This window comes from Asterias amurensis, chromosome 1 (assembly GCF_032118995.1).
Source record: "Asterias amurensis chromosome 1, ASM3211899v1".
NCBI lineage: Eukaryota > Metazoa > Echinodermata > Asteroidea > Forcipulatida > Asteriidae > Asterias > Asterias amurensis.
In genome coordinates this window covers 30,945,821-30,958,480 of record NC_092648.1, presented here as the reverse complement: position 1 = coordinate 30,958,480, position 12,660 = coordinate 30,945,821, and the positions used below count along the sequence as shown (strand labels likewise).

Genomic DNA, 12,660 nt, shown 5'->3' with positions numbered 1-12,660 from the left:
TGGTTTTCAATTTAAAAGACGAAAATGGAAATTTTAAAATGGAGTGGCTGCGTGAACATTCAAGAAATGTTTTACTGAAACAATAGCCCATGACATGTTTTTTTAATATTTGGGGCCTAAAGACTTATCTTTTGCAAAGTCACAGCTAAAAGTAGGGCGGCCTTCAGTGCAAGAAGGTAGTCAGTTTGTTTTAGTGGTATAATTCCTTGCCTTCCGCTTCTCCAGTTTGAATTCCATTGAGGGGGGGGGGGGGGTGGGGGCACCGTGTGGATTAGGTTTCCAGTTCCTTTACTAATTGCATGGATTTCCCTGGAATAATCCTCATCTAAAACCGGAAACTTCCTTCTTCATATTTTCGCTATTTTGGCCAGGAAAGTAATTTAGTTTGCTTTTCTGGAAGTCTTTGTTACATCAATTGGAACAACATTTTGCAAAATTACATGGAAATACTAGCGTTTCATTTTCACTGAATGTGCATGGCACAAGGCTACCAAGCATTGTGGCTACCAAGCATTGTTGATCTCAAGCTTGTGATGCATATTGCTAACTCAAAGAAAGTGTAACCTGTAGGAAGTATAAATTCATCCTGTTGCGTAAGAACAAAACTAGCTAAGCTCAAAACAATTGTGCTTACCAGAATAAGGTCACCAGCTAAAACGCTATGTCAAGTGTACAACCTGTGACTGGTATCCTGCTCATTTGTGCTTAGTAGCAAATTGTAAAGCAATATGTACAGCCTTGACTCAAAGAAAATGTCACTAGTCAAAAGTTTGTTTCATAAGCGGTGCTTAAGCACTAAAAGTTAAGACAAATAAAATAAGACAATTATGTTTTTTGGAACACAGTTCACAGCATTGAAATAGGAGAATTGAAAGTTTTAGAATTTGATATGTCGCCAATAGTTTCTGCTCATCAACCCAGCATTAAAAAAGGAGATTTGAAACTTTCAGATTTTGATATTCATTCATGAAATGTCGCCCACAGGATCTCACTGTCCAGAAAGAAATGACCGAGTCAGAGTTACGAGAGGAAATCATCGCCCGCCATGACGCAGAAAGGAGGCTGAAAAACGCTGAAGACTCTCTGGCGAGGTTAGACAGTGCACTGAAGGAGAGTAGACCTGAACCCGTCACAAAACAAGAGAAAGCTCTCGATGTGGAGATCTTTGCAAGTGTGGCACATCTTAAGAGTAAGTTGCACAAGTTAATTAGTTTGAGTTAAGAGGAGTGTACTAGCCGTCATGGCTTAAAGCCATTATACACTTTCGGTAAACAGTATTGTCCAAGTCCCACACTTTGTGTATCACAACTTATATATAAAACAACAAACCTGTGAAAATTTAGGCTCAATCAGTCATCGGAGTCAGGAGAAAATAACGGGAAAACTCACTCTTGTTTCTGCGCGTTTCGCCGTGTCATGACATGTGTTTAAAATAAATCCGTAATTCTCGCTAACGAGAATTTATATTGTTTTACTGTTTTCTCAAAAAGTAAAGCGTTTCATGGGCTAATATTTCAAGAGAAGTCTTTCACCATTATCTTCAGTAAACCCTGTAAATTATTTGTAAATCTGTGAACTTTTTATTTTTTGTCTGTACCGAAAGGGTCCAATGGCTTTAACAGTAAAGAACAAACCCAAAATACTGTTATCACACTGCTAGAATAGTTGTCTTGTTCCCAGTGTATTCTTAAGTTTTTGGGGGGGTTTCCCCACGGAGGAAATTATTTATTCACACTTAAGACCACTCCTCATATTACAAACATGCTGAAAATCCATAACATTAACAGCAAAGAAAATATTTTAAAAAAATAAACCATACCATGTTAACCTTGAACCAATAGTTTGAAAGAGTCCCATTTTTTGTGGAAGTTAGCAGTGGAATCATTGGTGAGGAAGGTGTATTTATCCAAAGTATAATACAGTTTTAAATCCAGTTTCAATAATGCAAGGGAAGGTCTTTTCTCACTCATTTTCGTTTTATAGATATGAAAACGACACAAAAGAAGGATAAGATTGAGAGCACTCCAAGATTTTTTTGTAATACCAAAAAGGATAGCCTCATTGTCTAAGCGAATGTTAATATTAAGAGTACTCCTTATCCGATCCCCAAGTTGGGTCCAAAACATAGTTGAAAACTTGCATCTACAAAATAAATGAACCAGCGCTTCACTCTCTAATTGAAAGAATGTACAAAGACAGTTATCCCTTTTACCGATTTTGGCAAAGAATGATTTTACCCCAAGTATTCTGTGGACTAATCTGTATTGAAACTGTGTATAAGTTTGGCAAGTTGGGGAGGTTACAGGTACATCAGTGCTTTCTGCTCTACCAGCCAGGCATCTGATTGATGAAACCCAAACCTATCTGCTAAGACTGTAAAGGGGGTCACCCTGTTTCAGCCCCAGGAGTAGGTGGCAACAACCCCTGTAAAAAATAGTAGCTCATCTTGAAGTGGCCTTCATCCCCACCCAGGCCAACAGAAGATTAAGCTGGGCCCAATTCATGGCTCTGCTTTCCAAAGCACAAACAAAAAACTTTTTCTTGGCACACTTCAAGGTTTGAGAGGGGAGTCTTGAATATGACTTTCATGCTCAAGATATTGTAAACAATTGTCAATGGTCCCTAATTGTTTATGAACCCCTGATAGTAATGAATAATAAATATTGTGACCCCCAGAAAACATTGTTACCTTGGTGCGATCTAGAATTAGAAAATGTTTATGGGTTTTCGCTGTCTCTTGTGTAACATTGCAAAGGACTGCCCTAAACTCATCGGACATTGGATTTCAAATTGAGTGTTCATCTGCAACCAAGCAAAGCATTGCACCAATGTACATTTTATATTTATTAAATTTCTAATGGGTAAGTATACAAGAGTAGAAGCACATCAAAAAGGCAAATGTAAAAATCAACAAGAGGAAAGATTGCTCAGAAACAACATTTCTTTTTACTAGACTCTGCCCTCTTGCTGGAACACAAAAAAAAAAATTAGTTAGCGTAAATTCTAACAATGATTATGCATATCTCAATAGAGCCATATTTACCATGTTACGACAAATGAGGGGGTAACAAAATATTGAGTAACTCATGCTGGAAAAAAGGTTGATGGCATTTAATTTTAAAATAATACTCAATATTTCTCATATTTTGCTGCAGAATTCTTTGAGGACATTGCAATGGAGGCTAAAATAGATGCAGATAAGCCCCTGATTATGAAGAACGCTCTCCATGCGCGTAAATCCTTCGTCAGGAAAACGAAAAGCTTCAAGTTCCGCAAGGATCGAGACAGAGGCGTCAATCGTCACAGTAAGTTCCTTTATTAATTCCACCCTGCTGCTTGGTAGAGAATTTGTACTTCTATATTATCTTGCATCATTTGAGGGATTTGGTGCTTCGTCATATTAAAGTCATACAATTATACATAAAGCTCATTCGTATTTTGTGTTTTTCAAGAGAAATGTACAGAAACCAAAGCTTTTGACTCCCCAGCATTTGCTATAATACCACGCCTACAACTGTTAAAGATTTTGTTTTCTTTACTAGCAACAGACCCTTCAGGCAAGGTTTTGCTTTTTTTTTTGTTATGACCAATCAATCGTGTTAAGTGAAATTACCAAAGTATATTGGCTGTAAGGTTTCTTCAGGAATACACTTAAATAAAAATACAAATCTATAAGTTCCATTTTGCATTTTGGATATGTATCTAAATGTATCAAACTGGATTCATATGATTTGTGGCTGCAAACATCTCTGTATGGCTTGAAACTCTTTCCATTGCAACCATCTTCTGTCATATCATATTTAATTTGTGAACTTGAATTTTTTTTTCCCATTGATAAGATACTAAGATCAGTACAAAGTTCCTTACACTTACACCTGCTTCTTCTTTTTGTCTCACTACTCACTGAATGTGCGATAATGCATTCACTAGTAGACTGGCACCTTGTTGTAAGCAAATAACAGTCTTAAAGGCAGTGGACACTATTGGTAATTGTCAAAGACTAGCCTTCACAGTTGGTGTATCTCAACATAAGCATAAAATAACAAACCTGTGAAAGTTTGAGCTGAATCGGTCATCGAACTTGCGAGATATTAATGAAAGAAAATAACACCCTTGTCACACGAAGGTGTGTGTGTTTAGATGGTTGATTTCGAGACCTCGAGTTTTAATTCTGAGGTCTCGAAATCAAGTTCATGGAAAATTACTTCTTACTCGAAAACTACGGCACTTCAGAGGGAACCGTTTCTCACAATGTTTTATACCATCAACCTCTCCCCATTACTGGTCACCAAGAAAGGTTTTATGCTAACAATTATTTTGAGTAATTACCAATAGTTTCCACTGCCTTTAACAAACAAAAAACCTCTTCATATACTCAGAGAGCACTTTCTCCCTGATAACCCCATTTTATTATGTTCTTTTTTCCTGACCTTTTCGTTTCTGACCTACTTTGCCTTTACACCTGTCATGCCCTTAATCCCCCCCCTTCAATGAGTTGTACTGTTACCCCCTCCCCCTCCCCCCCCCCCCACCATCTCGGGTTCTTTGTTTTTTGAGTTGTATAGTGTTACCCTCCCCGAACCCTCTCCAGTTCTATGTGAGGTGGTTTGTGATCCCAGACAGCTCCCTCCCTCCTTTTATATGTGATGTGTCTTCATAGGAATCAATAATCTGATTTTTGGGGTTTTGTATCTTCGTTTAATTAGTCTCATTCAGTCTTATCAACAAAATTCAATACTGTTGAGAATCAAAGAATACTTATCCATGGTCCTAAAGAGATTTAAGTCTTCTGTTACATGGATGCTTGTTCAAATTAAAAACTTTTAAATGTAAAAACTTATGGATCTTCTTCTGGTCTTGTTGATTTTTAGCTTGTTGATTTTCCCTCCAAATACAAGCCCTGGTTTTCTCCATCCATACCTTGTCCTATCTTAATCCATTTCCAGTTAAACTTTCCCCTAAAAAATTCTCCAGCCCTTTTGTTATCGTATCCAGCCTGTCTTTTCATGGCTACTTTATACTTTTGTCCTTCACCCTCTACCTGTTAATATCAGTGTCCGTCTTGGATCCCACTTTCCAGTGTTGTTTGTGTCCCATTACACTGACTTATCCTCAAATCCTATTTTACTATGACTTCTTTGTCTTTGCATGCCCTGGTTGTTTACGTTTTACTCTCTAGTTTAACAAACTAGACTAGAAATATTATGAAAACTTAACTGTTGTAGACACATATTTTACTTTCTCTGTGGTGTTAATTTCTTGAACTGAATGTGAACATAAATATTCTATGCTTTGTATCTTCAAACAATCCCACCTCTCCTCAATGTTTTGTCAACCCTCTCCCTCAATCCCCTATCAGAACGTGGAAACAGTTTTGCCGAACCACTCGACGCCGAACCTCTGAAACCCAACTCTGACGATGTGGCCATTTCAAAACCTACCCCAAAACAACTCTATCCATGGCAACGGTACATTGCTAGATTTGCCAAAAGAAACGATGAGGACAAAAGCAGTAATAATAACAATGGTATTGTAGACACAAATTCCTCCTCAACGGGAGATTACAGTCCTCTCCCGATTGGGGGCACTGTCCCCAAAATACAGGTCACATCCGCCACCGTTTCCAGCAACTCATCCCAAGCGGGAGGCAGTGGGAAACCAAGAGCTATGTCTACTGCCCTCTAGAGGAGGTAACAGGTGCATTTTTTTACCATGCCATGTAATTGGAATTCCCACCGTAGTGACATCACAGCACCTCTGAAACCACTTCCCTGATTAGGTCTTGACTTAGAAGCATGCATGAGTTCCTGAAGTGAGCATGGGATTGACCAGTGTGGATAGACACAGAAGGCGCTTTCAAATAAAATTTTAATGGGAAAGTTCTAAAAACTGGCGCAGTGATGGGATGCCCAAACCTGTACTATGCAGTCACTATAGCATCTACCTAAAGGCAGAAAAGTGTTAATAAACATATGAAAACTTCTCCCATCAATTGTTTTCTGCTCATCTGTAGTGATTGAAATCAAAACAACCCTTTATTTCATAGGTCAAAGTAAATATTTCATTGAGCCATCTTTTAAAAACCCTCCTGACATTGTAAACTGTTCATGTACTTATAAACAGTGCTCCAAAAAGATTGGTACATTAGTTTTCTCTGGCTTTCCATACTGGTCATCCATTGATTCAAAATGCATGTTGCATGGCAGCTCGGTTTAAGTGCAACTTTGCAATTCATCAGTATACTTGGTTCAGCTCTTCTCAACGTTAGTGTTAAACCGAGTTGAAATAGACCATAATGAATGCAGTGGTACTAACTTTGGGTACACGTCTCTATAACCTGTGTTTCTTCAGGATTGCTCTCTCATAACCATTGTAACACCTCATGGCAGTGACAGCATGGTTTCGATTCTAGTTTCTCTGGAAGCTCTTGCACTGACGCCCTCTGCATCCACTGGGGATGTCAGTTGAATTCCAGTCAATAACTTTCTCTCGGTATTATTCTTTCCACAGAGACTCGGCCTTGTCCTGAACCAAGTACCTTTTCTCTCCACAGTGTTCGGCCCTGTGCTGAGGTTTTTCACCCCTGTGAGGTTATCGCAGTTTCTTTTGTGAAATTGGTCTTTTACAGATCATTATAGTCTGGTGTTCTTTTACTTGAGAGTGTAGGTGGAATCTACAAACATACTGTCGCACTTTTGCTAAATGGTTGTGATAGTTTACAACTAAACATGGCTGACAGTAGCATGTTGGTGATTTTGCTGTATGGAAAGTTGACTGACTAAAGTGGAGCCATCTTGCATGTATCCAATGACGTGCCTCTTCCTTCCTTCCCATGTGAACTACAGGAATCAAATAACCAGACTGCTTTGAAATGTTGACAAGTCGAGCAGCTGATGACATCTCTCTCAAGTCACAAGTATTGGTGTTTTTTTTTTTACTCCTGCAGGTACAAGCGTTGCAGGTTTACAACGGGCTCGTCAAAACGTAGCAGCAAAGAAGGGTATGCAGGGTGTACGGTGTGCTAACTCAGTCAACTAATTCATCATTAACCCTCCTACTGTCTGACCATTCAATATCATCTACTGTAGTTTTAAGGATTGATAAACTTTGTCAGCCACTCATGTGATGAATGAATGCCTCTTTACTGTACACAGTCAACCCTCCTACTGTCTGACCATTCAATCTCATCAGTGGTTTTGTACGATAAACCAGGCAGCATGCAGTATGATATGGGTTGAATACACATTCAATCATTCTACTATCAAATTAATGATTGTCCGGTCCAAATATTCAATTTTCTTCTCCATCAACTTTTTGATCATGGTTTTATTTAATGTTTCATAATGGTTGTTGTTGGTGGAGGCACTTTAAAACAATGTTAACACTGAATATCTAACCAAAAGATGTATTAATTAATGCATTTTCTTCCAGATGTTTTGTAAAAGTCCTCAAACTAATATATGAATACATTGTTAACTAGTCACTGTATGGATCAGTGAACTGTTACTTCTTGCATCACTAACAAAATATCAACAAAGTAAACTGAGTGAAGGTTGCCTGCAGAAGAGCTTCAAACTTTTAACTGCTGATTAAAATACTCTTTAAGAATATCCATTTGCAAGTTGGATATTAATAATGTCTGGTACCGTGACTTATTAATGCATAAATGTAAATTCCTCAGACTTAATCCTATATCACATGATTCGGGGCAAGCGTTTGAGTAGTTAAATAAGAGGGATCAACAAGCACCTCTACATGGTTTTGAATGATTGTGTTGGGCAAAATGGTTCTAGGGTTTGCGCAATCTAGATGGTTTCTTTACTAAAACCATTTGACATAAAAATTGGTTATGAAGAGTTGAAACCAACGGTTCTTTTCAGAACCACCCCAAATAGTCATTACATGGTGTTACGCAAACCTTTCTATATATATATATATGACATAAAAACAGTTTCTACAGTCTGAGGATTCCAACTTAAGAGTAACTTGTGACTAAAGCAAGTCACTGTACCAGCTGGTACACGCTTACCATAATGATTACAGATGCAATTTGACTCCTATAATGGCGAGTGTGGCATACAGCAGTCGCATGTGATGTTGGTGCAAGGGGTTAATTATAGCCACATGGCCATCATTGTTGGTTTAGAAATGTACTTACTGAAATAACCACATGCTTGTGTCAATCTAGAAGATGGTCAATGAATAATGTCAGAATAGCTTGGATAATTGTGTGCTATATGTATATTAGTTTGTATTGAGTGTGATACTGAAGTTTTATTCTGTTTAATTGCAGCACTGATTTTAATCCATACTTGGTGTTTCTCTTTTTGTCTACTTATCAATAATTGTTTACCCCTTCCTTTTTCTATGTGCTTTAATTCTGCCTTTCTCTCTCTCTCTATTTTATGTATTTCAACTTGACCGTTAATGTTACACTTGTATACCTGTTAATGTATGTGTTGTTATTTAGCCTTCAATAAAGACTCTACTAGGGTTCATACGTCAGGCCATTAAATATGTTCTGCGTTTATACCATAGGTCCTTTTGGTTGGTAAGCAGTTTGAAACAGCTACGTCTACTTTTCCCTCATAAAAAATTAATACATACTTCACTTCTAGTGCATGCTTTGTGGGTTTATCTTTATTATAAAGTGAATGTTCCACCTCCCCCAACCCCTCCCAAAACCTTTGGCAATGAGTATCATAACTTATCAATCAAAACCACAAGGGAAACTGACTGGGTAAATTTTGAAAATATTTTGGGGGTTGAACAAAGAATTGACTAGAGTGGTGTTCGAACCAATGACCTCTGGATTAACGTGACGGCGCTCTACCAACTGAGTTATCAAGCCCTACATTGGCGGTGTCCCTATTTTGTCAAATAAAATTTACCCAGTCAGTTTCCCTTGTGGTTTAAATTGATATCTGAAACAAAAAGTCGCATCCCCTGGCTGCCGCTTCCCAGTTTGAGTCGTAATTTGGGTGTGATCTCTGGCTACAGGGCAGTTAACGGTTGAATGGCTTCTGACTGGCACCCCTGAACAAAAATCAGTATCATAACTTGTAACATGGATAGAGTCGCTCTCTTAACTTGCATGAAGCAGTGTGTGCCCATCACCAGTTTACAAATGGTCTAAGGTTGTGTTGGGCCTCATCGGGAACATTTTGGTAGAAACTGATTCTCTCTAATTTCAAACGTTTTTTGAGTGTTTATCATTGTTCATACATATCTCATATTACTGTATAGGAATTTGAGCCTTTTTGAAGTAACCCTCTGTAAGTTCATTTTGTGATGTTTTGTTGCATGGCCGCTGCACAGTTTGCCTGACATCGTTAATAAGTCAATTATTAAAATGATATGGTGACCCTTACAAAAGTTTCAGTTTAAATTTTCTTTTAAATTAGAACCATTTGGATTATATTGTGATTTTTTTAATGAGAATGGGAATAATTGGCACAGAACTAGTTGGTCACAATTTGAATTGGTGGACACAATTAGACACAATTAGGCATAATTGTACACAATGAGACACAATTGGACTCAATTCGGATCAGTTGGATACTCTCCAACTCTCTTAGGACCTAATTTATTATGTAGCTTTTGTATATTTTGCCTTAAACAAGCTTGTTTTATCATTTAAAAGTAATTTTTATGAATTTCTTTCACACCTATTGTTATTTTTTACTTGATAGAAACCCAGGGGTAATCAAAAACTAAGTTTGAATTGTAACATTTTATAATAATTATTTTCCATTCCCCACAGGCTTTGCATCTTTTCGTACAATCCCTCACGTTCCTGAGCGCCAACAGGTACGGAACTCCGTAGCCTTGGGAAGTCTTCCGTATCTCACCATTGAAGACGAGGATGAGATGGATCACCCCGATCTACCGTCGTTCCATCAGCTCAGCGCGATGGGCCTCTCTAATAGAGGTGCAGCCCCTGCGCCATTAAATATCCCGGACTTCACCGGTATGATACCCACCCCAGCTATTAACTCGGCGAGCTCGGTTAACACGCTGACGGAGAGCAGCACGGGGGACGATAGCTCCTCGATTGACAGTCAGGGAGGATCGAAGAGTACGGACGATTCAGGAGACTTCACCGAGGATTTACAAATTGCCTTTGAGGAAAAAGTTTGATCATGGTTTCTAGTATTTGTTTAAAAGAAGTTTTACAGACTTTTTCGCAAGCTCCAGTCATTTTTGTCTAATTCTGCATTTATTTAAGCAAATGCTTCTACATTGTTCACTTGTGATACATAAATGAGACCGAATTGTTTGTTTAAATAGGAAGGAAAGAAAGCGATGACACAATTTTGTTTTGTTTTGGGGGGTTTTCGGTGACATTTTTATGAAATTTCATGAGCTGAAAGAGACATGTCTCTTTTTTTGATGCGTCATCAAACAAGACATTGACATCAAGTTGTTACAACAATTCATCTTATGGTATGGAACCCTTGCACCAATGTCACAAGCTTCTACTGTCTGCCACGCTTACCATTTTGGAAGGTGATTTGTAGTTAAAATATATGGTAGAAAAAAACACAAATTACACTGTATAGCACAGGGATATAAACTCCCCAAAATGGCAGCACTAAAAGTATGACGACGACAGGTGAAATGTGATTATAGTCTGGTCCATAATACAAAGTACAAATTGTTTCGATTTATGATATGTGGTGTAATAAGATCCTGCAAAACAACAAAATAGTAATTGAGAATCTGGCAAACTTGGCTGGTGCATGTTGGATGTGTACTTTCAACCAACTGGTACCTCAAATACATTTTTTTTAAATTTTTTTTTAAAGATATGTGGGAACATTTTTAGCTAACCGTTCATGATATGACCTTGAATGTTGTCTTTTTTGTTACAAGCGGCTTGCTCTGGCAAGTGTCTCTAAACAAAACGGCTATTTTATGGATGTAATAATCAAGTTACATGTATTATTACTTGAGAGCAACATTTTGTTGTCTGCTGGTAAAGTTGTTTTTGTACAATGCATCTTTTTTAATTCTTGTGATGTGTAAAAATGTTTTTGTGATTTTTTTGATTTTTTATGTTTAGATTTTCTTGATTCATAGTCTCAGCTTGCTTTCGTGTTTTAAGGGAGGATGTGTTTTTCAAGACATTCTCAATTGCGTAAGGTCACATGAATCTGATCATTAAGTACATTTTAATGTGTGCTAAGGTTGGTGCTTGAAGTATTAACTTTTGTCAGTCAAAAACTTTGACTCAAAACATTTGCTGTAGCATGTATGCCCTGCAAGATCCAGAGTATCAAACAGGTTGTTCTAAAATGGTCCCCAATCAAAACATGTAATAGGCCCAGTTTTTGTGAGACTTATTAAATTGAGCGGCGATATAGGTTACACCAATTGAGTGACTTGTGCTTTTGAAGGTCAAAGACGATCTGCAGAATGTGGGATTTAAAGATGAATTGACAATATTCCCAGCCATTCTTCCTTCGGGGATTTTCTGGCAGTTTATTTATTTTTTTTTACAACTGAAGAGGTGATAATTTTAATGGCTGTAGATGTATTCTGTTTGAGAGAGATTGTAAATTTTATACAGACGTCAGAAAAGAGTTGCAAAGTATTTTTTGGGTACAGGTTTCTAACTTCAGCATTCCTTATATCTAGTGTGTGATGCATTCAGATTGCCTTCACATATGAAAGTAAAGACATTTCCTCCCATAATACTGACAGAGTATTAAACATTCCTGCTTGAAAGATTTGGACATTTATAGACTTCACTGAGAAGTAAATTTCAGATATCCGATTGCTAGGAAGGTTGTTTCTTGGTATACATGAAAATTGAAAGTTCTGATTCTCTTAGGGTTTGTTGAAGCAGCAGCCAATTTAATGAAACGCTAGGATTAATCCTATCTCGAGTTAGGACGAGTAACCCGTCCTAACTTAGGATTGCTTCAATGCATCCTACGCCTTTACATACGGACCTTAACTCAACCTAAGTCCTCATATTAATCCTAAGTTAGGAAGAGTTTGGTGAAATCGATGGCTGGTCAACTAATAGACTCCATTGGACTGACCATTTTGAAGGATTGATAAACTGGTTGTGTGCACAGTACTGTTGTGCTACCACACACAACCTGTAAATGGTTTCCAACGGTCCTCTCGTACTCACTATACAGTGGGTGCGTTCGTTTAGCTCCCCTGGGTCGACCCCGGTGTGTGGCGGGTTTTTTCTTCTAGGACAAACGTGGGTAATTATCTGCACACGTTCGTCCTGGGAAAAAAGAAACGCCACACACCGGGGTCGACCCAGGGAAGCTAAACGAACGCACCCACTATAACAGATTCCAAAAAGTAGGAGAGATAAGAAAACAAGTGAAATCACTCCAGCAGGAATGTAGAATAAAACCAGTTCATACTTAACACAAAGTGCAAAAGCAAAGAGAAATCGACTCTGCATTACGAAAAATGGCGTGAATCTATTTCAAATTTCAAAATGTACTTGAAAGATAACTGCCAAATGTAAATATATAATTTAAACGAAGAGAGGACAACATATAACTAATAAACAAATGGCCCAATTGTGTATTTGTATTTTGAGTCATTATACCTTGAAGTGCTGTTGATTTAACAGTAGAAATGTAAATATTGGCCATGGCAAATCTCATTGTAATTTATCATGGATGA

General features: G+C 37.9%; 1 protein-coding gene across 4 annotated transcripts in view; it reads left to right on the top strand.

Annotated features, from left to right (window-relative positions):
• Positions 1 to 12,175, top strand: part of LOC139936591 (uncharacterized) — a 43,488-nt gene extending 31,313 nt beyond the window's left edge. For 2 of the 4 annotated variants that reach the window (XM_071931441.1, XM_071931434.1), the window contains exons 11-14: positions 985 to 1,189; positions 3,156 to 3,305; positions 6,947 to 7,000; positions 9,764 to 12,175. In XM_071931441.1, coding sequence (XP_071787542.1) covers positions 985 to 1,189; positions 3,156 to 3,305; positions 6,947 to 7,000; positions 9,764 to 10,140 — 786 coding nt within the window. In that variant the 3' untranslated portion in view covers positions 10,141 to 12,175. Of the gene's footprint in view, positions 1 to 984; positions 1,190 to 3,155; positions 3,306 to 5,359; positions 5,691 to 6,946; positions 7,001 to 9,763 lie in introns of all 4 variants that reach the window. The other 2 variants (XM_071931456.1, XM_071931448.1) reach the window with 2 other exon arrangements.
• The last annotated feature ends 485 nt before the right edge of the window (positions 12,176 to 12,660 follow it).